The sequence below is a fragment of the Epinephelus moara genome, chromosome 8, assembly GCF_006386435.1.
Source record: "Epinephelus moara isolate mb chromosome 8, YSFRI_EMoa_1.0, whole genome shotgun sequence".
NCBI classification, from domain to species: Eukaryota; Metazoa; Chordata; class Actinopteri; order Perciformes; family Serranidae; genus Epinephelus; species Epinephelus moara.
Window position 1 is genome coordinate 21,022,513 of NC_065513.1, and position 25,572 is coordinate 21,048,084.

The following is a 25,572-nucleotide window of genomic DNA, read 5'->3' on the forward strand; positions in this document are numbered from 1 at the left end:
GGCTGGACAATAGCTGAACAATTTGTACTGCCAATATCTAAGCTAGTTAGTTTACTTAAGACCTTTGGCTGAAACTGTCAACTTTCCCTTATGTGCAGTTGCTAAATGAGGGCCGTTACAACATGATCCTGCTTGGCTGTCACTTTGGTTTGTTGAGACACATTTGTGGCAGCGAGCACACACATGCTGCAAGCAAGTGAGCCATTTTGTTAACAGCTCACACTTCCTGTGCAAGTGTGCGGTTCCAGAGTTGCTGACAGTGACACTTGCAGGACCGAGCCCTGCCCTACTTAACAGGCTGCGGGGAGGAGGGCAGGCCAAGTTGTCAGCAGCGCTAGGTGCTCACTGCTTAGATAAACCTGGAGGATTAGTGGCCCAGTTAAAGTTGGGGCAAAGAGGATTAGCCTCTTCTCTGAGGTGGTGAGAGATTCCCTGTGTCCTTCAGCGCTGCCGGCCTCAGAGAGGGGAGAGAAGAGGAGGAGGATGAGGAGGAGGAGGAGGAGGATGGGAGGTGAGGGGTGAGGCCCTAGTTATCGTGAGTGAGAATCACCACTGTAGCATTTTAAAGAGGAAAAGGAAAGGTGAGGTGTAATGATGAAAGGTGAAAAGCAGTGAAGCAGTTCATAAATTGTTGCCAGCTTGTGGTTTCATTAGAAAGGCAAAAGCCCATAATTACTGGCCGGGTGTTACAGCGAGGTCAACGAGACCTGAGATCCACACGAAAAAAAATGTTTCATAAGTGGACTGCATCCTACAAAGTATAACCTATTAAAGGTTAGAGTGTTGGTAACAGTTAGCACTGACAATTCAATATTTACAGCTATAATTAAAATACATATATATATATATTTTTGCCCTACAGTTTCTGCAGGAGTAGACACAGCTAACACTCGTCTGCCTCAAGTGGGATCTCTTCTCTACATGCAGCACAGCACAGGAATTTAGACCTCTGCAGCCATCAGCAGGCCAGAGAAGGAACTGCAAGTGATAATTAACACTCATCTTCCCAACATATTTACCATACAAGGACTACTGTAGAGCACAACCATCATTTTAATATGTTAACTTATATCTTCTTAAAATATTATTAGTTAAGTAATTAATGTAATCTGGAGGAAAAAAACAGATTATTAGTATTTTTAGGATAGTTATGTAACAGTTAATTGGCTTTAAACATCAATCCTACGTTAGGAGGTATTCACGGTCATCGACAGAGCACATGAAATCTGTGTCTGTCTCCTTCATAATGACTGAAAGAGTGTCCCTACACTTACTGCTGTGTGATACTTTAAATCAGGACCCATTGCAAACATGAACTCAATAAATAGTTCCGTCTATTAAAACTGTATAGGCTGAATTAGGTGCCTTTGAGTGGCACCAATGCACTGGTATTTTTAAAATGCACTAATTAAAACAGAAACAGAACTGAATGAAGTAATTGGGAACAAGTTGATTGACAAAAGGAATGGAAAAATTGTGATGATAGAATAAAGCACCTGTGACACATGACAAAAAGTAGGCCACACCTCTGGGGTCCCGCCACAGTCGGCAGTTTGAGTTAACAGGACAGAACTCAAAATCCTTGAGTTTTGGAGAATTTGGTTTAATGTGGAATGAAGGTGCACTTATTAAAAAATACACAGAAAATCAAGAATATTGTTTTTTGTCATCAAAACGCTCTGTGAAAGATTATATAGATGCTTAGCTAAAATGTAATTCTTAACTTTCATGTGGTGATATAACATGTATATTTTACATGGAACAAATAGTAGAACAATGTTATGATGAGAAATGTAGACACTTAGACACCTTGCAAGGAAATGGTATGAATTTATTTGTATTTTGTCTTTGTTTTTACTCTATAGTGCATGTTTGAGAAACTTTACACATGTATAGTAGAATTTAGAGAAAGGTCTCTGGGGACAGGAAAGGTCAGGGTTGAGGGGTGCAGGTGTATACGTTGTGATACTTCTTTGTGTCTGCTACTGTCTTTGTCATAACAGTAGAGCTGTGTTATATGAGGTATGATGTTGTTAAGAGAAGGTCAGATAATTAATTGTCATGCCCTGTTTTGTTTATTTAACTGTCTGTCATTGCCCTGATATCTTCATGTGCTGTGGCATTGACAGCAGTTATTGGTTAATGTATACCTGCAAGTTGTGTCGAAAATAAAATTATGTCAATAAAAGAAAAACAACAACAAAAAAACAACATAATTTTCACTACATAACTATCATGGCTAAAAGAATTCATGATAACGATATCTGTAGAAAATTTGAAAAGAAAATACTGTAAGTCAAATTCATCTTTAACTTTGTTTATTGTGCAATTTGTCTCTTTTTTGGTAAATAAATTACATTCAAAATGTACAGAGGTGGAGAGGCAGACAAAAGGAAAACAGAGAGAAGAGAAAATTATTTAAGAGGTGCTGGATTGTTTGAACAGTATTATCATATATCTGTTATTATCATGTTATCAATATTTCATTTTTAAATATCACAGTTATCATCAATACCAGTATTTCACAACACCCCTAAACTCTACTGTATCGCTCTAGTTAAACCACAAATGGAAACAGAATACATAACCATATATATATATTTATTTAAAAAAAAAAAAGCTTACATTTCCATATCTAAGTATTTACTTTCTTTATATCTTTCTTTCTTTATTTATTTATCTATATTTATTTATTTAATTTGCGTCTGTTCAAAGAGCTTCCATTGGCTCTTTTTTTTTTCTTTTTGATCAAATTAAATCATTTCTGGCTGATAGCAAATGCCCAGGGATACAATAATCCATCTATCATTTAAGTACTGATTGCAAAACATCCTCAGAAGAAGAATCTCATAGTTCAATGCAGGAATAGGAAGACAGAGTACTGTGTGATTCATAAAATAAATTCAGTGTTTATTGTTCTGTGCAGCAATAAACAATGTAAAAAAAATGCATAGACATTTCTCTTTATAAAAGCAATGTAAACATTGTGAACAATGACCTGTGACCTTCGACAGCAATCAATTAGCGAAAATGAATTGCATGGCCTATCTGCTCTTTATCACACCCTGTCATGTAGTACAATAACTCAAATACATGTATACATACAGTAGTTGTGCATCAACAAGATGCTCTATAGGGCAAGGAGCCAATTGCAATAAAAGCACTGCAGCAAATAGGAGGGGGGGTGGGGGGGGTACATAATGGCAAGGCCTGAGAGTTGATTATGCAAATACCCCAGCTGCAAAGGAACAATAACTCTGGAAATTCAAAGACAAACCATAACACGGAAGGCTATTGTCTCACATTTGCATATTTGCTTGACAACTATAACCTGCTCATCATGCCCATCTTGTTCCGAACAATGTCTTTGTGTTCATACAATAATGCACACATCACAAATTGGCATAGTGCATTGTTTCAGTCACATGAAAGCTACGCTGCCGGCACCGGCGGTCCCAGCCCAAGACTTTCATAGTTTTAAAACTATTTGATTAATATGGTATAGAAAATAAAGGGAAAATACACTTCATAAAATACATAGATCCAGTTTCTACACACTGAACCCCCATAGCTGGAACAATACACATTCAAATTAGCACATACAATATAATCTTCATGATACATATAGGGACCTCTTAAATATAGAGCAAGCAAATAAAAGCCAACTTCTACTCTGTAAGCCTATGAATATTTATTGCAGTGATGAAGAAATATCTCCCATTGTGATTATATCTGTAGATGGCATTTCTAGCAAAGCTTTTGTTTACACTGCTGATGCAATAATACAGTAATTATGCTTCTGCTAGCTATTAGAAAACCCATGATTCTGTTTTCTGTAACACTATAATGAGATGGGAAATGCTGAAATATTTTGACTCACTTAAATCCCTGAGTGATCAGCCGCTGATATCTGAAATGCAGAGGTACAGTACGTTTTTATAATAAGTTTCTTATTCTTCTGTGGCAAGTAAAAGACAAATTACAGCTATTTTTTATACTTTTTATGTCAAGTTTTTGAATCTTTTTGATGTTTTTTCAGATCAGTGATTCTTTAAGACGTTGTACATCCAGTGTCTCTGTGTGCTCAGTCCGTCTTCTTACACTGACTGTCTTACTGTAATATTTACTATACTATCTTTGAACAAAAGGCACATGAAATCTGTGCAAATTAGTCATTTATTGGCCAAATCGTTCCCTGCAGAGTGATCTCACTGGTGCTGATGGCTCTCTGCAGTCCCCTATAAGAAGGACAGCTGTAGTCTTCTGCAGGCGTCAGTGTCTTGGCGTAAGCGGCTCCATCTCCACCACCAGATCACGAGGCCGTGGCCCCTTACTTAACTCCACCACCCGCGGGACCACTGTGGACCAGCGGTCTAGAGGGGGATAAGAAAAGAAGGATTTTCTTTGATCTGTATGAATAAGTCAGTGTGCGCGCCATGAATATATACTTATTTGTTAATGCATTTATTCATAAGAGCACAGTGAGAATCTCACCTCTCCGCAAGGCTCTGACGCTCTGCTGCAACCCGTTGGCTTGGCAGGTCTCATTCTTGCCTGGATCTTCGTTGATTATTGCCAGATTCTGATTCCAGTGGCACCAGTTCACCTCATCCACCCTGATATAACAAGACACCAGTGGGCTTGACAGTTCTCTTTGAAGTGGCATTGGCACTGCTGAGTGACTGTGATTGTGGGTCATGCATTAATACCTGAAGCACCAGCGTCGGTCAGGTGTGCCGTCCCAGTTCTTCCCCACAGTCACCATCTCCCCAGCTCGAAAAGACTTGCGGAGGCAGACTGGGAAAGAGCGCTCGATGTCCAAGATGGTCGTTGCCCACTGTGAGAAGACATTATGTTTAATTATACTATTTAAGCCACTTAAATGACAAAACACATTTTCTTATTTGCATGTTGTGGTAAATAGCCATGCAGATTCATCTTTTAAATTTATGCCTCAACACAGATATCCACGGTCCCTAGAGTATAAATCCTGATGATCCCCTGACCTTTCCTCCAGTACTCAACTGATTGCCATGAAAATAGGTGAATAGATTCACGTGCCCCTCAGGATGAGTCCCTTGCCCTTACCTTACTATTGAGCATGATGTACGGATGGTACGGTGTTTGTTATTTATAAGATATTATGCAATGGTTTTACTGGTCCAGCCCACCTGCGATCAAATCGAACTTTATGCGGCCCATGAACTAAAATGAGTTTGTTACCCCCTGATTTACGTGTTCATACTGGGAGCTACAGCTGCAAGAAAATGTAATTTTTCATTCCTGTAAGCACCACAAATGAAAAATGATCAAAACCTGCCAAAAAAAGGGCCAAACCAAAACTATTTGCATGTCTAGATACCAGAGGAGGTAAAAAGACTACATGTGTTTTAATCATTTGGAAGAACTGAACATGAGACCATATTTCACTGACAGTGCCCACCACAAACAGCTACTTCCATCTCACCTGAAGCTTCCAGATCTTCTTGCTCTCCTTGGACACCTGCCCCACTGTCTCTCCCATCAAAGCGATTAACATGTTCAGCAGCAGGACAAAGGTGAGAATGATGTAGGTCACCAACAGGATGAGGAAGACTGCAGGATACTGTGCACTGTGGATCATGTCCAGCTCTCCCATCCCAATGGTCAGCTTAAAGAGGTCAAGTAGGAAAGCACTGAAGGTGTCTGTGTCCCTGCAGTCGGGGTAGGTGGGGCAGCCTCCGTCGCACTCTGTGCCCGGTGGAGGACACGCTGTCAGCAGGGACACCAGGGCTGTGCGGTGGGAACAGAGGAAGTCTGGTTATGTGTCTATGAGCGCTTAAAGGATTAGTACATTAGTACTATTGCTTTTTTTTTTACCAAATGTTAGATGAGGAGATTGATACCACTCTCATGTCTGTCTGTTAAATATGAGGCAGCCAGGAGACACTTAGCTTAGCAAAAAAACTAGAAGCAGGGGGAAACACCCTGTTAGCTTTAGGGTCACAGTTAGCTTAAATTAACCTGACATTAAGACTGAAAGTTAATAGCGTCAAGTTAATGGTTAGATATTTAGGTTTTTGCATTAAAACTGGAAGCATCCTGGTCGTAACTTCATATTTAAATTAATGGACAAAATATGAGAGTGTTAGTGACATTAACTATTTCCTAAAATGGCAAACTATCACTTTAATTAATGCAGACACAACATTACACCTGTAAAGTGAGGTGACCATGAGCCTACAGTACCTGATGCATATCCAATCATGAAGAGCACGTACACAAGCAGAAATCTAAAAAGGTCTTTGAAAAGAATCTGTGAACCAAAAGTAAAAGGAGTGGTAAGACACATGGATAATGATTTTTAAGGTTAATTAATATTCATTGGTTTATTGTCTCCATTATCTAACCTTCTGTATCATGATGCTGTAGGTGCCAGTGAGCTTCAGGCCTCTGGTGAAGTACAGAGTGTTCATCCAGCCCAGGACGAGTGCAAACACCATCACAGACACATAGGCCTTAATGCCAGACAGGTAGAGAGAAGCTGTGACTACAATCAGCACCGAGTAGATGAAGCTGGAGAAGACACAGAGGACGTTTGTCACGATGTTAAAGTTTGTGATACTGGAGTAATACTTGAAGGCAGGCAGATGTGATTGCTGGCATTTGGCATTTTTAACAGAGTGTAGACAACACAGCCATGTTGCTAATGATTTGAATCAAGACGGTTCAGAGAGGTGCTTGACATTCTCTGCTCTTTGTTTGGATCATGGGCTTAATTAAAGATGTAAACTATAAACCATGCCAGCGAGGAGGCTGAGAAATTAATTAGATGACTCAATTAAAAGGATGCAAAATTTGCCTCAAGTAAAAGTCAGCAAAAGCTACGGCAGAGGTGAGGAAGAGGGGGACGGAGGACAGAGACTTACTACAGCAGTTGAAAGGATCCATCAATAAATAAAGACTTCACCCCAGGGCACTTCTTCAAGAAGAGGTCCTTAATCTGCAAAGAGCAGGAGAGGCATTTCCATAATGACAACAACACTGTTGTTACAGGTTTGCGAAAGACTGGGAGACAGTCGTGAGCAACTAATGATCAAATGATAAAGAAGCGTCAGAGTGTGTTGACTCACATTGGTGAGGAAGAAGAAGATTCCTGATGCCAAGGTGACAATCTCTCCTGCCATGCGCAAGTAGTCAGAGGATGTTGTGTAAGGGTACGGAGGCTGGAAGGAAGCAGGACGGGGGTTTATCAATTCACTCAATCTGAACATTTTAGCAATGAACAAAATATATACACAATATACGTATGAACATCTACAGGAAGAATTTAGCCTGTCAGGGATGGATGGATGTTTTTAGATTTCTTCAATAACAACATTACTTACAGACACATGCAGATTGGGAGCAGAGATGTAAACTACCATCCAGTTTAGAAAGGATTTTTCTCTGCTAAAAAGTTACTGATATACTATGCACTATCATAAAGAATTAATTCCACGCAAACATCACTTGTGACCCCTTCCTACCTGTTTGAACTCCTTCATATCTACACACCCTCCCGTACTCTTAGATCCTCTTCTGCAACTCATATCACCATCTGCGCGCTTGACTACCATGGCTTCTAGAGCCTTCAGCCGTTCTGCCCCCCGCCTCTGGAATTCTCTCTCCCATGACATTTGCAGTATTGACTCAATTTCCACTTTCAAATCCCATCTGAAAACACACCTTTTCAAACTGGCATATTCAGTCTGATTTAACGGTACCCTGGCCTGCACTGATGATGACTCCATGATGATGATTTTATACCTTAAATTTATAATTAAAATTTTTGTCTCGTCATTTTATTATCTTTTATTGTATATTACGATCTTTGGATACATTGCTGCTTGTTTTTTTTAACCGTGTCTTCTAAGGTGTCCTTGAGTGCTTTGAAATGTGCCTATTAATAAAATGCATTATTATTATTACTATTATTTATTACTGGAGGTATGTGGCAGTGTTACTTTTTGGCAGAGACTCTGCCCTCTGCCTGTATTTTCTTATTTTCTTCTTATGTTGTGTTTGGGACATAAATGGGATGGGTTTGACCCCCACAGCGTCCAGGTGAGGTCGGGATTTTATTAAAAAAGTGCCAGATCATAAGCAGCAGGCATCCAAGAGATACAGCGCTGGAAAAAATGCAAATACAGCGAGGCGAAACAATCCTGCAAGGTATATCTTTAAATACCTGTTATAGTAAAAATATGTTCATGTATTGTCCTGAATATCTAGTGATGCACTGGCACATTTAACAATTTCACATCATGAAGCACTGATTTGTTCCGATGCAATATGGTGGTTTCACACCTACCGTTCCCTGTGTTGGGTGGTAATAAGCGACCAGGGTGAAGATGATCATGGTGATGAGGTAGGAAACCACACTGATGTAAAAGGTGACAGCAGCAAACTTCTGCCATTTGGCCCTCAACAGCTCATTGATGGGCTCCACTGCCAGCATCTCATGGCGGTTCTGACAACAGGACCAGAAACATGACACTTGAAGAAATCCTGATCTGTGTACACACACTGACTCAGGTTTTTGATATACTAAAACACATTTTTATGTTATGCTTGGTTGCTTTTAATACTCTGATCTTGAGGGAAACATTTTCAGTTCAACAATTTCAGCTGTATTTTGTTATAGTTGGAACAAGCACATAGATTTAAGATTTTTTTTCACCTCATTGCGGCTGTTGTAGACCAGGATTTCAAGCACAGACGGTTCCTCTCCACAAGTATCCAGTGAAGACAGATCATAGAGGGAGGAGTACACTGGCCCATACGCCCAGTCCTTAAACTTACGTGATAGATGACGAGCTTCCTCATCTTTGATCTCCCGTCGAATAATGTGCTGAAAAACCTGTAGGAATATGGAGAAGCTGACCTGCTGACCTCTGACTAATTATGGCCTGTAGAGATGTGATGAAGAAAACACTTCCTTTATTATACTCATGCTGCTTGACACACTGATTCATCATTATCCCTACCCCGATCTTGCCCAGCTTGGCGGCCATCATGAGGGGTGACATGCCATCATTGTTGAGCACTGTCTCCAGGCTGCAGTCTGGGTAGAGCTTGACACTCTTGATTAGCAGCAGGTCGTACATCTTTGTGAGGAAACGTGTGTTGTCCTTGGTGTTGTCTGCGATGTGCACTAGGGCGTGCAGCACCGTGTTTCCACGTGAGTCCTGGCGCCGCAGGTCGGCCTTCTTGTGTGGATTCTCAGTCAGGTAGCGCACTATGTCAGGCTGGTTAGTGCACGCAGCCAGTGAGAGAGGCAGCTCACCTAGGCAAATAGGGAGAGGGAGGGAGCACTCACTTCATACTGAATTCACAGGAGATTAAAGCAACTGTATTTCAGATTAAAAATAAGCAAATCAACAGGAGGGTTAATTAAGAACTGTAGCTGGCGTCTGTATGTTTTTGCAAAGCATACTAAACATGGATCAAAGATTTGACTTAAATCCCCGCTATGAAAACAGCACAATTAGCAGTTGTTTGAAGGAGGAGCGCAATGGGGCCAGAGTGCCAAAAGCAGCTGCTGAAAATGAGCCGTTGCCATGGGTGACAGATTACTTTGTCACCTCACATAGAAACGCTCCTCTTCATGGATTTGCACGGGTGCATGCAGAGTGTTAGCGTGAGTCTAAATCCCATTAGCCATCAGCCCTGCCAGGTTCCTGTTCACCTCACTGCAAAGCTCCGCAGCAAATTACTCACACTGTGCGCGGACACGCTGGGATTTGGGAATGACAAGCGTGCTAAGTGCAAATAGAAATCATCTCCTCTGTGATGAGTGAGAAATATAACGCATGAATGTAATCAAATAAACAATTCTTAAAATTGGGTTGGGTAAAGAATAAAACAAGAGTCCATAACTAGTTACATATCTTTCAGTGCTGTTGGTAGAGTAACATTAAAATCAATTATATCTGCTATAATTACCATCAGAAGGCTAAAAGGACACACTGATATAAATAAATAACTGTTTTTTTTTCTGGGTACCACAGACTGTGATATTGGAGGTTGTTTCCTAAAATAAACCACAGAGGGCGATGTTGAGCGCTGAGTTCTTTCCCTCTCTAACAGGTCAGTGAGGTCCTGCCCAGAGGAGGGTCAGCAGAGGATGTTTTCTAAACTGCAGAACACTGACACCTTTCACTGGACAACCTCTTAAACATATGACATAATGCTTGTCTTTTCATGTTTGTGGAGCACCACTGATGACGGTTTCTCTTACAATACTTCAAAAAACATTTGGCTATGAGTTTGACTTCACCTCTGGACCACAGCAGGACTGACTGTGACTGTGTTAACTCAGCCTAAACCTGCCACGTTAAAAAGAGAAAGGGTGGGGTCTTATGTCACTTTATTTCTCCATGGCAACTGCGGCTTCCTTGCCAGGACCATGTCCTGTGCGTTAACTATGTTATCTTGGCAGCTGCTGATGTACACATTGCATAACTTTGATGTCAGTTTTGTGCTGTAAAAGACAGAATAAGCATTTGGGGCCAGTGTGGAAACTAAAAGAGTGACCAGTGAAGTCATAAAAACCGCAGACACACCACATTATTACTACCGCATGAGGCAGAACATACAGTAACAGTTTTAACAGAACTTCTGGTGACCGTCTGCCTGCACTGTTTTACCACCTCAGGATGGAGAAAAAGGTTAGCTGAAAAAGGGAAATACAGCAGCACAATGAACTCTTTTGTTTCCACTCTAGATTTACATGCTGACAAAGGTCATTACCAAAGTAGAAGTAGCCCCCTTCGTCTCTGGGCTGGAAGAAGCGTCCCCTGGCTTGGGCGTGAACATCAGCTCCCTGCTCCACCAGCAGCTCCACATACTGCTTACACCGGCGCTCTATAGCAATGTGGAGCGCCGTCTGGCCTGACAATGCAATGAATACATTTTACACATTTTAACTATTATTAGTATTCAAAAGTGTTGCTTTGTGTTTAATTGAAGAGTGTCAACTCTTGTCATTTTATCTACAGGATGTTTTTCTTTTGAGAAACTGACGCCCAGTTATGAGCTTGAGGGTCGAGGTAATAAAAAACAGACTAAAAGCCATAAGGGTTAGGGCTACATTTACGTGCAGGTTGTTTCTATTGGGTCAGAACCCATAGAAACTGAGCCCTTAAAGGTTTTTATGTTGTCACATAAAAAGTGTTTCCTGCATGAGAAAATAAAGCAGAGTTTTTGTTCAAACTGACCATACTTGTGAAATGTACAGAGTCTAATTAAACAGGCAACTCAAGCAATTTTGGAGAAAACAATAAAGAGCAACAACACTCTTTGTGTTGAAAGGTGTTCTTGAAACCTATTTTTTTCCTCTTTTGTCGCAGCAATGTAAAGGATGAGAGTCAAACAAATGAGGCCTGGATCTTCTCTTTCACAGACCTGTACACATAGATAATACAAATACATGCCTGAGGCCCCATAACAGGGCCTCAATCACCAGCCAGGACAGATAAGGCAGCTCTCAAAAAACACTGTCTCTGCTAGCTTTAGCCCAGCATAAGATGAAGGGATCACCGTCTTGTATAAAACTGCAAAAGTCAAATTACTTCTTTATTTAAACTCCTTTCAATTGCAAATGACTTGTATGTAACTGCATGTTATGATCACATCCATACCTCTGTAGTAGACATCCCTGAAGGGCGTATTTATGAACTCTCTGAGGTTTCCAGTCTTCTCTGCTATGTCCACCAGCAGTGGGATGGTGTCGTTCTGCCCACTGTAAAGGTTCAACAGGGCTTTAGGCAAACATGTCTTCCCTGTGGACGGCTCTGGTGGAGAAATGAAATTAAAACAAAGAAAACAAACAAAGTTTTTTGTGTAAGTTCACCCATTTGTTTAAGTATCATCAACATGACCCATAATGTTGAGTGTAAATGTTTAGGTTGGTTTAGTCAAATTTGCATGTCTACTACATTTGGCAGAAGCTGGAAATTTCAACCATTTATCCATGATGTTTAGCTCTTTATGATAATATTGAATTCGTTGTCCTACTCCACAATCTTTACGGGTATACCCTGATAACTGCAGAACTACCCCCTGTGGTAGAAGAACCCCTGGTTGGGAATTTAGTTTCATAATATAAAATGTGACCCCCTGGTGTGTTCCTCTTAATGTTCTGGGAATGAACCCATAAAATAAGAAGACAGAGTTCTGGGAATTGTTGCATGCAAATAATTAAGCAGCATTCATGAGGTCAAACTGTGAAAGACAGAGGTCAAGAAAGCCCCTCGCTATTTTTAGACTCTCATTTTTTTGAAAACTCTGTAAAGCCATGTTTCACTCTGAAGGAGATGACAGTTTGCTGTGATTTCTCTCTGCTCCTCATTATAAGCCTGAAAAAAAACTTCTTAGACACACACAGGAAGCTTTCCTTGGGCCTGCCTCTAGCAGGACAAAGACTCAGCTCCACCATTTCCCTCTCACATCCTTTGAGCCAAAAACAGCATATAGGGGAGCAGGGGAACACAAAAGGCCAAAGGTAAAACTGTCACTAGATGAAGCTGAGCTTCTGTTTTAGAGCAAAGGCAGAGTCGAGATTCAAGAGAGAGAGGTTTGACAGAAACTGTGTGATAGAGTGAAAAATAAATCTGCGTCATCTGCATCACAAAACGTTCCTCCTAGTCAAACCCATTTTGTTCACTTGTCGTCTGTCATGTCAAAGAAAAGCAGTGCACAGATATCACATTCAGCAACAACCTTTTCATCTCACCTCTGAACTCCTCGTCAGTTAACCTCTTTTCATGAGTTTGCAGGTACTCCAACAGGCCATCGAGGGCCTCGGGGTCTGCACGTGACACGCAGTCAAAGAGGAGAGAGCGGTTGAATATTTTCATTACTTTTGGCAGGTCCGAATTTTGACCATCGTCACAGGACACCTCGGTTTTACTGAGGAGACAAAAACATGACATGATGTCACACATTACAACAAAAACTAGATTTCCCTTCGTATCCATGGACTCTTTTCACATTTCATTGACAGAAAATTAAGAATCCAAAGGGTGTTTGATGCACAAACCATCTTTTAAGAAACCATCCACACCCTCAAGTGCTCTAAATAGACCTCTGTGTGTGTGGGACAGGTAGAGCAGCCTAAATATTACCTCAACGGCTGCAGAGTGACCAACAACATGCTCTCTGTTAGATCAGTGAATGGGCTGAATGAGAGACTGCTTTGAACACGGTGTGTGTGTGTATGTGTGTGTACATACTTCCTCATGTGGCACACCTCTGTCTACAGAGTGGCAGTTGTAGCAGCTTTTCATTTTTCTGACAACATTTTTCCAAACCAGCCCTTTTGTCCCTGGAAAAAATCCACTGTAGGTTCACTACTGACAGAAAAATAAAAAACCCGCGAACTGTAAAGTCTAAAGGAACACACAAGTATTAAAACCTGTAAACACACATGAAATGTAGTTTCAAGACAGTAAGGGCCCCTTCTCACCCTCTTGGGAGCTTCTTCCTGCGTCGTTTCTGGTTGCTGGTGTTCCTGTAGGTACCATAGTCAAAGAGTGAGTCCATGGGTGCTTTTTTGGGGCCTTGAACCACATTAGACTCGTATATGGTGGATTCCAGTAGGTCCATAGGGGTGGAAATGCCCTTCTTAAAAGCACCCTGGAACTTCATCCGCAGGTTCTGTCTGCCATCTGCGGGCTGACCGGGCTGAACCAGCTCCACGACTGAATCCTGACTCGTGTCCTGAGTTGATGGGGAGTTCTCCTCGTTCTCAAACAGGTGGGAGAACTCCGACAGGTTGAACGCTGCATCACTCTCAGGCTGAGCGGCCCCGCCATCGCCTGCGTCTGCAGAGAGAGCATCACTGGCAGAAACAGAGCTGAGGGTGTCGGCCTTGGACAAGGCAAGGTGGCACCTTCTGAGGAGAGCAGAACGGCCCTGGAATGAACAAAATGTTCTGGGTGAGCTGCGTGACCTCTAGGTAGTCATGGAAGTCTTGTGCAAATGGAAAGAGAAGTCTTAAAGGTGGCCTGTGGAGTTTTCTTGTAAACATACAACGTATTTCCTTCATCATAAAACATTTGCAGAAATGATTTTTAAAATATTTTAGCCTACATCATTGGCTGTGCTCTGTATCACATACTAACATCCTCCCGGCTACATACTTAATCTGTATGTACTGCATACTAAATGAACAATTAAATATGTCATTAGCAACACATGGTTCACACTGAAGTTTGCCCAAGCAAGACAGTCACGTGACAGTTTCATACTGGATCTGACCATGGGCAGATACTGAGACACGAGAAACGGGCTCCTGGGCACAACTCTCCTACATATGGGCAAGACACAACGATTTTGTGGTGGTTTTGTGTCTCTTTGTAGTCATTATGCATCTTTTTGTGGTTTTGTGTCTCTTTAGGGTAATAAAGGTTAGCATTCTGTGTCTTTTTGTGTTTATTTTGTGTCTTTTTCTAGTGTTTATGTCTCTTTGATGTAATTTGTGTCTTTTTTGGTCATTTTGTGTCACTTTGCAGTCATTTCATGTCTCCTTGTAGTTGTTTTCTGTCTCTTTGTGGTAGTTTAGTCTGTTTTTCTAGTTTTTTTGTCTCTTTGCAGTTCCTTCGCATCTCTTTGCAGTTTTTTGTATGTTTGTGTCTTCCTGGTTTGTATTTGTTAATTTGACATTTGACATTTTGCAAGCCTCTTTGCCTGTGCCCATAGTCCTATTCAATAATCCATCCATGTATCTGACCACTGGTCTGACCTGGCCAGCAGCTCTCACATCTTCAAAAATGTCGCAGCAAATTTCCCAGTGTTATTTGGATAAAATGAGCGCATATTGGGAATTTAAATAGCTACTTTCTTGCCTGAAAAAAATATTAAAACTTATAAAAGTGATGTATTAACAGCTTTTAGCCTGACTCTCAAAATCTCTCCCATGGTGCAGGCTTAAGAGAGGCAATGCATTGTGGGGCAGTTGAGTATGTCCAGTGAGCTCACGTCTTATACTCACATACACAATTTGACATCATACTGAGTATGAGTAATAGTGTCTGTTTCTATGCACTTCCAAACACAGACATGTTAAATGGCTAAGAGTCTTCTTCTTCCCTGCCTTTGCTGGTGCACTGCAGTATATCTGGGCATGTTACCGTGGCTGTTCATCAGTGAGATATATTGTAAAACCAATGGTAGGACTGTGTATCATGTCACTTGCATGTGTGAGATTCATTAGATAAACAAAACAGGGACCCACTGATAGAAAAAACGCTCCAGCTAGAGGTCAGAAACTCAACAGAGAACCTTCAATCTGTTCAACTGTAATCAGATATTTATGATCATGTGAAAGAGGAACCTTTCACTTTATTTTATAACTGCCACATTAACGCATTTATTATCTCCAGCATCTGGGCATTTGTGATTTCTGCTTTATAATTTTTTATTTGTTTTTTTCTCTTAATTTCTACGTTTCTTGCTTGTTCGAACAGCATTAAGAGAACTTGGATAACCCTAATGTTGGTGGACCTGATTAATTCCAGGTCACATAAGGAAAGGAGGATGTGCAAATTGAAGACAGATGCAGCCAGCAGGAATTACCAACAATTCCAACATTGTACTTAAGGGTGGGGACCTCAGGAGAGCATGTAAAAGTAAGATTCCTTTTGTACTTGGAGTTAATGTTGTTATATTGTTGTGATTGTAGAAGAGTTTTTTTTAGAAGTAACACCCACCTAAACTACTGCAGGAAATAGCAACATTACATAGATTATTCTTTATCATAGGCATAGTCATTATGACAGAAGCAAAGTGAACAAAATAATAGAACAATGTATTGAGTAAGAAATTGTATGAAGACTACAATTACCAGAGGGACCCTAGAAATCGCTACTTGAAGCCTGAGAAGATTCTGAAGTACACATTTGGCCTTTAACCCCTCTTTACCTCATTCATCCCTTTTATCACAATGGTGTGCCAAATTCCTCTTCAGGGAAAACTGGAAATGATGCTGAAGCATGTGGGCGTCCTGTAGAAACAAAAAGGAGTCACCATCTACTGACACAGGCATACAGACAAAAACAAATCTGTAGGTCTTGAGTGGTACAAAAAGAGCTCTGTCGTTCGGGGCTGGGATGTAAGGAAAACGTAGGAAAGGACTGATGCCAACACCAACAACATGGCTGTGAGTCTGGCCGCTCATTGGTCAGAACGATATGTTTCCTCCATCACACCACCTGTCTGTTTAACACTGGACATATTTACTCATTACAACTGGTGCTTTTCTGCACAGCTACAGTATGCCATCACACAGGACTTTGTACAACATGACATGCACACATGTTCCTCTTGAAGCTTCCTCTTAGATTGAACGGTTTCCTCAGTTTGTTCATGACACTGACAACCTAGCAAAGCCAGACTGTGCTACAAAGAAGCAACATAAACATGGGAGCTGGGGTCCCACTAAGGGGAAGGCATGACTCACCACCCTGCCTGACACACAGGGATTATCATGCCTTTACACCCCAACGGGCATATGATAGTAAAAAGACGGAGGAACAAAGAGAGGCTGCCCTTGATAAACTATTACAGCAGACTAAGAGCAAAGGATTAAGTTGTTAGGTGGACGTGTCTGACGGCAGAGAGGACCCACCGTGTATTAAACCTGTCAGAATGATAGAACGGGGTCGTAAAATAAAAAGTAGACCCAAAGCTCACATATTATCCACTTATTGGGTCAGGGAGTGGAAATCCACTTGTGGGAATTTCAAATGTGAGTGACTGTAATGTACTGAGAGAGATGTGGGACTTCCTGCTCACTGTCACTGCTGATGTGACATTATCCAGAGCAAGAGAGGCTGGAGGCTCTGCTGGCTACTGGGGAAAAAGTAGAAAAAAATAAAAATAAAAAATCAATTAATAAAAATGATTTTAAAGTTTTTGTATGTGACATTTGTGTGTTTCTTGAGTCACATATAGTAAATGAAGCATAAATGAAGTAAAGGTTCATGACAGATTTAAAAAAAGTGTGGATTAACTGGTCACGAATGGGCATAAATAAAAAAATAAAAAATAAAAATTACATATTTCTCAAAAGGGGCATGAAAGAAATAAAAAGTGACATGACACACACTGTTGAAATGTTAAATAAAGATAAGGCATCATGAAAAGTCGACCCTAGTCTTAATAATAATTAAACTACTGTAAGATCAGTTCAATACGTTTTCCCCCATGCAAAACGGTAAAATCTAATCAATGTTTGTGACTTTAATGACATTTAATGAAGAGTATAAGGACCAGAGGTGTTACTTACCTTGTTCCAATCGGTTGATCTTATTTTGTGTTTCTTCTTTCTTCCTCTAAACTTTTCCGCAGCAGTTTTTCCATAGTTTGAAACTTTATTTCTCCTGTTGAGCGCTGCTCTGCTGCCTCCTCGGGTTTAATGTGATTCCTGCCACTTCACACTAAATGCTTTGACTAAATCACAGTTCGCCTCTCATCCGTGCGTCCGACCGCCGGTAAAGTCCATCCGAACAACGGATGCTTTCACACAGATTTTGGGTGGGACAAAAGGGGCTGACTCTGAAGGCTGGAGCCAAGGCTGATGTGTAAGATGTAGTACCGCTGATGGCCGCTAGGCGCTGTCTAAGAAAACAAAAATAACTCAGGCGTCAGTAAAGACCCATTCAACAAACTATCTGAGAAGCCTCTCACTTATTCCTGTACATTTTGGGAAGTTTGCACAATTAACATGTCATCACAAGACATAATGGTCTAGGCAGGATGTTTCTTGTTGTGGATGTGTTGGTCATTAAACTGTTGCTCCAGTGATGACAGAAGAGAGTTGATGTGTAGGCCTGTGTTATTGTGGCATTGACAGGTCATTTACTCACTACCTGTTGCTAACTTTCTACTTTTTCCCCCCAAAATGTAAATTGAGGCCGAACTTAGTCACAGCTGACAAAACACTCACCAGGAGGTTCGTTTAGTAGATGTTCTGGAGCTCTCCATCACATCAAAATTCTGCCCAATTGACATGGTGCTACAGATGTGCTAATATCTATTTTTCTTGTTTTCTCTTTATTTGTTTTTTACTTAAATATCTGTCTTTTATAAATGTTGTCTTTACTGTGCAGCAAAAATAAATTTAGAAGTGGCAAAAGTAACCTAGTGCATTTACTCAAGTACCGAACTATAGTTTTGAGGTACTTGTCCTTTACTCTGATATTTACATTTTTACACAGTATAGTTTTTAAAAAGACGTAAAAGCAAGTGATAGATAGTACAGGCACTGATTGCGAAACAGAATTCTGACAGTTTTCTGTAATGTTACATTTTTGCTTGTCATCTAGTTGGCTTTAAAATTGACAGTTAAAGTTAATTTGTAACGTTGCTTTCTATCCCAGTTTGATCACTGCTGAATGAACATGACTGTTGTGAGCAGCATTTCACAAATACTGACCCAACTCTCTCTCAACTATTCAAAATCACTCAGTGAAGTACAGTTTAATAAATCTGTGGAGGTAAGGAGTGACAACGAGAGCAGGAAGAGCTGTACACAAAATAAAAATATCTACTCCTGTTCAAGCAGTTTTTCTGCCCCTGCATTTATTGAAAACCTAACTTTTACCTGTACTGTAGTCGACTCCTGCAGGGTGTGAGGAAACATAAAGCATTAGCTCAATGTTAGACCAAGTATGACGTTCACATAGTAAAGTAAATGTAGAAAGATCTATTTGTAAAAATACTCAATCACAAGTAAAAGTCCAGCAGTCATTATTCCACTCAAGCAGAAAGCTCATATTACTGGATGATTATTACTGATGCATCAGTGTAAACATAATTTTAATGTTGCAGCAGGTTGAACTAAAGTATTTTAATTTGTAATACTGCATCATATTTTCCTAGATGACTGTATATTGCCTATATAAAATGTTGATTTTCAAAGTAACAAGTAACTAAAGTTGTCAAATTATTGAAGTGGAGAGAAAGGTACAATATTTTCCAATGAATGTAACGGAGAAGAAATATAAATTGGCAACACATTAATATGAGTAAAGTGCAAGTATCGCTCAGTTGTACCAATTATGGAACTGGAGTAAACATACTTATTTACTTTCCACCACTGCAGTTTGCTTTATCTAATCTGTGATGTTTAGGGGAAAACAGTGGTGGAAATGTGTAGCTGCACAAAAAGTAAGAAAAGTCACTTGAATTATTGCACATATTTTTATTGCAAATTATGGTTTACATAAATTGAAAATACATAATTTGTTATTTGCACTATACACGCACTGCAACATAATTTCAGCCACAAGAGACACATCAGACGAGCATTTCAGCACATGAACCCAAAACAGTACTGACCAACCAAAGGCCACCAACATACCCTTTATTCAAGGTCAATATGATGTCAAAATATAGCATCTGAAATTCTACCTACCAACCACGTAGAAGGCAAAAAGTCATAATGCAACACTTTATATACCTTCAGCGGAGAGTTTTAAAGAAAATACGCATTCAGTTTTATGTAAGCACCTGAGAGCAGAGTGGACAGAGGAGCACTTTGTGCTGATGAAGCATCACTTTTGAAAAATAGATTAAAATACATATTCAAGTTCTGCATAGCATGGAAGTATAAAAGAGACAGACAAGACCCTCAGTAATAATTAACAGTTTGCTCTGTAACAGCCTGCCTGCTTCACACAAATGTATAAAATATATAGAGGACTAAAGGCAGAACAGTTGACATGGTTGCTTAAATGCTCTGTAGCTCCAATTTAAGGCAAAAACAGGTGAACACGCTTCAAAAATGACGCAGGAAAATATTCTGTTTATGTGTTTTGTATAGTTTGTGTACCTGTAATAGATAACTTAGGAATATGTAATAACTTAGCAGTAAAATTGTTCATTAAAAACTAAAAACTACAATCCCCACAAAACATGGACAACTACACAGTATTTGTTGCGTATGATGAAGAACATGACATCTTTTCCAAAGTGTTTGTAAAAAAATTTGAGTTTAGTCAAGTTTATTTCAATATAAGTCATTTTAAAGTCTTGTTTTGTCCTTTTTTTGTATGAATACAACTAAATGCAGCCCTTATCTTATCTCAGGATATAGAACAATAACATTTAAACATATGAAATTAAAATCTTTGATAAACACTATAAGGTGTAAAGATTATTTTTGTTGTATTATATACAGTGTTGATAGTGATGTGGCTCATTAAATTTGTCAGCATCACTCTCTTATTTAAAGCTTTTGTAACAGTCCTGGTTTTAAAAACATTTGCTGAGCAGCATTTTGATTTTTTGGTATAATTATCTTATGATGAAGCACATTATATCTGTCAATATTGTTGCTTTTGCTGTAAAGAAACATGACTCTTCAAATAGAGAACAGAGAAACAGTGAGTTTAAACCTGCAGCTGCTTTGGGAAACTTGCCTCAGAGTCAGACAACAGTGAGGAAAAGGCAGAACGAGAAAGCCAGAACAGGCACACAGATGATTAAAAGTGCACAAATATTTGATGTGTAACGACAGAGTATTATAAATACACTCCCGCAGTGAGCTGTCAGATGACCTGAGGGGAGACATGTCAAGATGTAGACTGCAGACTGCAGAATGTAAATTACTTTGTAAACTAAGTGGATCACTGGAGGAAAAAGGAACGTCCCGCAGTCACACTTTATAATCAAGATCAGCATTCAGCTTATTGTACATCTCATAAATAGCATCAACGGTGGCAGTGAAGTTAATGAGGAATTTTCTGATTTTTTCCAAGCATTCCTCTTCCCTGACGTCGCGGCCCTTGGAGAGGGCCCTCAGGAAATCTGTCTTATATGGAGCAGCGAAAAGAGCTGCCTGGAAGAGCAAATACAAACACTAAATTTATACACAACTCTGCATTTTGAATGCTCAGCAGTATATTTCTTCACAAATAACACAGGGCGAGTCATACATCTGCTCTCATAAAAGACATGCCTATCAAACTCTGAACTCACCTTGAAGAGCTGCTGCACGAACCAGCCATGATACTTTTTCAGGGCTATCTCATAGGCTTTAGTGACATTGACTCGAATGAGGTTTGGGTTGCTTTCATCCTTTTCACCGTCCACCAGACTCTGTAGGAAGACTTGAATAAACCGTAGACCCCTGTTCAATAAAGAAGACAAGCACAGTTATAACAGGTGCAGACCAAATTTTAAAGAACACATGCAACCCAGACATGTATAAAACCTGAAATGTCAAACGTCTCAAACCTTTTTAGCCACATAAGTGCCAACGTGGCTCCAACTTTGGGCCATTCTGCTCCGTGCATTTCCTTCTCCGCCTCCAAAATCTGCTGGAGTGTCTTGAACCGTCCTGGGTTGGTGTCATAAACAGCCTTGATTTTCTGTTAGGAGTACAGTACATTTCATTGTATTATAATGTTACTAAGAGATGTAAGAGTAGAGCGACAGATTGAACTGAGATCACATGAAAGAATTATCATACTTACTGTGATGTTCCCAGATATGTCTGCCTTTATTGGGGCAAAAATGGTGGAGCCAAGGCAGTCTAAGGAGGAATATTTACACAAAGAGTGACTCAGAATTTAAGGAGTAAAAAGCTATGTATAAGACATGTAAACAAAAACTGATGAGTCCATATTAGAATATATATATATATATATATATATATATATATTATTTCGAGCTTCTCAAGATGACCACAAACCTCTGTCAACGCAGAAGCTAAAAGGGGAACTGTAAAAACCTTACTGCGGGTATGTATGTTTGGCTTTCTGTTGGATATTATCTGACTTTTTAAAATTCATTTCATAAATTTGCAATCATGAAAAAAAGCTTAATAGTTAAAATTGTCAGTGGCCCTTGCAAAGTGTTGAAAGCACCACTGAAATGCATTAAATTTTCAGTAACTCTAGTTTTCATTCAGGTGTTAATGAATCACCATGTGCAGAAAATATCATTTCAAAACTGATAACTAAGATGATTGATGAAAATTAATGATTTTTCTTTTGTGTGTGTCATGCACACTTACATGTGCCCAACCTTCATGGGTTCACAAGACACCATTACAATGGTGTTGCAGTGAAGAGTCCAAAGTACATGTTATTTTACTGCCCAGTCCTGAAACCAAATATTCTGCCTTCTATCCCAGGCCTGGAAGAAATTCAGCTACAGAAAAGGTTCCCTTTCTGACACAAAACTCAAATTATTCATAGAGTTCATTTACTAAAACATTCATTTACTAAAACATACATATGTCTTCATATACAGAAACCTCATTCTCAACTTCACCTAAATTACACATTAAACAAATTCTGTCCTCCTCTGGGGTGGCGGTAGAACTTCCAGTCTCTAAGGCTAATGGTAACGTTCCTGAGTGCAACTGTGCACACAGGGATCTTTGTCTTTTGCTTGGATTATTATTCACTAATACAAAAATATATTGATATTGTACTATACTGTACACAAAACTGGTGAAGTTTACCTTTCACCCTTACAAGCTCTTTGGTAGTCATATTGCATCACACTCAAGTCAAAACCCCAGACCTAAAATGTAAAATGTCAGGCTGAATTAAAGGCACAATATGTATAAAATGATGCACAAGGCATTTAGATTTTTTTTAATTGATGAAACTGAACACCTATTAAACTGCATTCTGGATCTGAATATTTTAATTGATTTGCATTATGTATGATTTAGCTTTAGTTAAATGGTGGACAGAGCAGAATGACACAAGACAAACTTTAAAAGAATACTTCACTAGGAACACTTAGTGTTATGTTGAATTCTTGAAAAAAAAATGTTTTTCTCGCCTGCCTCCTGTGAATGAAAAATCCAAAAACAGAAACTTCTTGATAAATTTTATGTAAAATAGGGCTGGGTTTATTAACAGAAAACCTACATCAAAACTTCTGTTTAGAGAGTTGAATCATACTGCATAAATTGTGTGAGAGATTATAAAGAGATACTCTAATATAGTTTTACTGCTGTTACTGTTGTTCTTCATTTATTGAGGAGGCTGAGAAAAACAAGTTATTGTGTAACTGATATATAAATGGTCATTTTGTAGGTGAATTACTCATTTAACAGCAGACTGAAAGCTGTGTTTTGTTGCCCTCTTCGGTTGAAAGTTTTATCACTGATGGGTTGGTACGCTCTGCTGCACCTGCAGCCACACCCACCAGTTGTGTCACAGGGTCCTGGAGTACAGTACATCTACATCACTGCAGCAAGATGAGACGTTACAAAAACAAGATTTTCAGGAGAAACTGGGAACATTCTCGAGTTGTTAAAACAGTCTTGTGACCTGGAATAAGCAGGCAATGAATAAAGGTAAAGCAAATCAACCTGGGCTGGGCCGTCAGTGTCTGCTGTTATTATAGACACATCACCACAGTATTATCATTAGGTGTCCTTTAATTAGGCTACTAGAGGACCTGAGTATTTGGTGACGGGATGGTGAACCATGAGAAGTCTAGAGTCCCGACCACACACGGCTCCTGACTGACCCACTGACACAACAGACAGCTTTCAGCTCCTGAGCTGTTAGTGGAAACTACTCATGACAAAATCCTCTCTATTGTGCTGATCTGATGCATCGCCATGACACTGATATCTTGTTTCAGAGACATCCTTATATTGTTTTTCTGCTCTCTTCACAAGATTTTTGTCACAAAGACAAAGTGCAACAACTCTGAAAAGCCACAGTAGAATCTATTTAACAGAAACGCTGAACCTAAAATAGACAGGAATAAGTTCTTGAATATTTTTCTGTTTACAAGCAACATCATTTGTCCAGTTCTCTGCTTGTTAAAGGCCCTGCACACCCACATAGGTGTTAATTATTCTGGTTTATTTAGGCCTCTTCTCAGGTTGAAGCTGGACAGAGCCATGCAGCGAGTTTACTGAGGTCACTAAGCTCCAGATACTTAAAAGAATCACAAAAGTATGACTTGTCCTGCATTTAAAGCAGGTGCAAAACTATCAGGGGAGTCAGGAAGTATTGTCCATGCATTCAGTCCTGAAGATGAGATCCAATTAGGCAACCTAATGTAAAACACCTGTGTGAATGTTCTATGAAATTGTGCAGGACTTTAATGGCTTGTAGGAAAGTTGGCCAAGAGATTTCTAGGTCAGGAAAGACAATGGCGACAAGGAGGAAAGAGTTTAATATCGACATCAGACTTGATTCCTCTCAAGGGTTTCACGTGGCAAATTCAATGGAGGACCTTTGGCATATTAATACAGAATGAAGGCGCACAAAGATGCCCTGGCGCACCATGCCGCCGGTGAATGGGCAAGGGGAACTCAACACCGTACTAATCAATTTTCACAACTTAAAATCCAGGCCAGTGGATTAAATTATGCATGCTAAAGGACTGTGGACAGCTTGATGGGGAGAAACACGATCCAAAAAAGATTATCATTTGGAAAGAGCCAGATCGTTTCATTAGGCCTGATGGAAGTGTTGTGACAGATTTTCCTCACAACAAGTTTTGTGTCTATTAATCAAAGTTGAACAAATCCCACATGAAAGATGCATGACGGAGGAAAAAGGTCCATTACTGGGGATTTGTGTCAGATAAATTACTGCATTTGTGAGCATGTTTGGCCAGTTCAACAGTCAGTAAATCATAAAGCACTATGGATCTGCATGCTTAAAACTACTATCAGTTAGTCAGTGCTCTCAATCTGGCCCACTGTAACTGTACATCTGAGAACTCAGAAATATATAGAGGTGCCACATCTCTCTGCAGCTGCTGACATCATGTATATCCAGGAATGACAGCAGTGTCTATATACCTGCATGGTCTCTAACTGTGTCACACTGTGGAAACTTCACTTACCAAAGAAGGGTGGAAGGTATGACACAGCCTCCAGAAACGGTCTTGTTTCCACCTGTCTGTCAGCTGGCATCTGCCTGAACTGGTGCTCCATTAGCAGAGCCATCTCTGTAATCCGGACACACTCTTACCTCTGAAATGATAGCAACAGGCTGTCAGCCCTCCACTGCGGATTTACAGTGACACCAGAGGAAGCTGTGTGCCATACCCCACCCCGGGAGAGCCACCACACACACACACACACACACACACAGTCAAGTCACCTACACTGGAGCCAGGTAGTGGCGTAATATCCAGCCGACGGCTCGTGTGATCGACCTGTCACTGATAGATCCGGGTCATCGCCACCTGTCGGGTAAAAGGGCCGATAAACGGCGCTTAGACAGAAGTCCAGAACAAACACAAGACCGGCACCTGATGTGCTCTAATCAGCTGACACTAGTCTTCCTCTGCGTTTAATCACATATGCTGCTTTACTGCCAACTAATGGAGTTTTGTGGAATATCTCAAAGTGGACAGTTACACTAGAATGGTGGTAGTTTGATGATCTGACTGAATTTGACATTTTATTCCACTTATTTAATTTAATTTATTAATGAAATATTATTTAATTTATTAATTATATCTCAGACCAACTGCAGTCGGGTATTCAAAAGTTTGACACCACTTAATATATTATTTATAATACATAATGCGTAATTCTAAAACCACACA

General features: G+C 40.0%; 2 protein-coding genes across 2 annotated transcripts; both read right to left on the reverse strand.

Moving 5' to 3' along the window:
- Nucleotides 1-2,957: 2,957 nt before the first annotated feature.
- On the reverse strand, nucleotides 2,958-17,530 carry trpv4 (transient receptor potential cation channel, subfamily V, member 4). The gene is made up of 17 exons (XM_050052010.1): nucleotides 17,312-17,530; nucleotides 15,946-16,027; nucleotides 13,490-13,938; nucleotides 12,758-12,933; nucleotides 11,664-11,816; nucleotides 10,774-10,914; nucleotides 9,009-9,307; nucleotides 8,702-8,881; nucleotides 8,333-8,491; nucleotides 7,113-7,205; nucleotides 6,909-6,982; nucleotides 6,390-6,555; nucleotides 6,229-6,295; nucleotides 5,468-5,772; nucleotides 4,710-4,837; nucleotides 4,495-4,616; nucleotides 2,958-4,373 (listed from the first exon to the last, which is right to left on the reverse strand). The coding sequence occupies exons 2-17, from the start codon at nucleotides 15,952-15,954 to the stop codon at nucleotides 4,273-4,275; spliced, it is 2,622 nt and encodes an 873-aa protein (XP_049907967.1). The 5' UTR covers nucleotides 15,955-16,027; nucleotides 17,312-17,530; the 3' UTR covers nucleotides 2,958-4,272.
- A 1,719-nt stretch (nucleotides 17,531-19,249) lies between these two features.
- On the reverse strand, nucleotides 19,250-25,296 carry gltpa (glycolipid transfer protein a). Its single transcript, XM_050051294.1, has 6 exons — nucleotides 25,126-25,296; nucleotides 24,862-24,991; nucleotides 21,504-21,562; nucleotides 21,265-21,398; nucleotides 21,007-21,157; nucleotides 19,250-20,866 (listed from the first exon to the last, which is right to left on the reverse strand). The coding sequence occupies exons 2-6, from the start codon at nucleotides 24,962-24,964 to the stop codon at nucleotides 20,684-20,686; spliced, it is 630 nt and encodes a 209-aa protein (XP_049907251.1). The 5' UTR covers nucleotides 24,965-24,991; nucleotides 25,126-25,296; the 3' UTR covers nucleotides 19,250-20,683.
- Nucleotides 25,297-25,572: the final 276 nt, after the last annotated feature.

Excerpts from the sequence above, each read along its gene's own strand:
- trpv4 (XM_050052010.1), bottom strand. Across the intron at positions 12,934-13,489 it reads AGGAAGAAGCTCCCAAGAGG|TAAAACCGAGGTGTCCTGTG; the intron begins GTGAGAAGGGGC and ends TTGTCTCCTCAG. Across the intron at positions 10,915-11,663 it reads CAGGGATGTCTACTACAGAG|GCCAGACGGCGCTCCACATT; the intron begins GTATGGATGTGA and ends TTGCATTGTCAG.
- gltpa (XM_050051294.1), bottom strand. The coding sequence starts at position 24,964 with ATGGCTCTGCTAATGGAGCACCAGTTCAGGCAGATGCCAGCTGACAGA. Across the intron at positions 21,563-24,861 it reads ATACCTTCCACCCTTCTTTG|ACTGCCTTGGCTCCACCATT; the intron begins GTAAGTGAAGTT and ends ATTCCTCCTTAG. Across the intron at positions 20,867-21,006 it reads TCGTGCAGCAGCTCTTCAAG|GCAGCTCTTTTCGCTGCTCC; the intron begins GTGAGTTCAGAG and ends TTGCTCTTCCAG.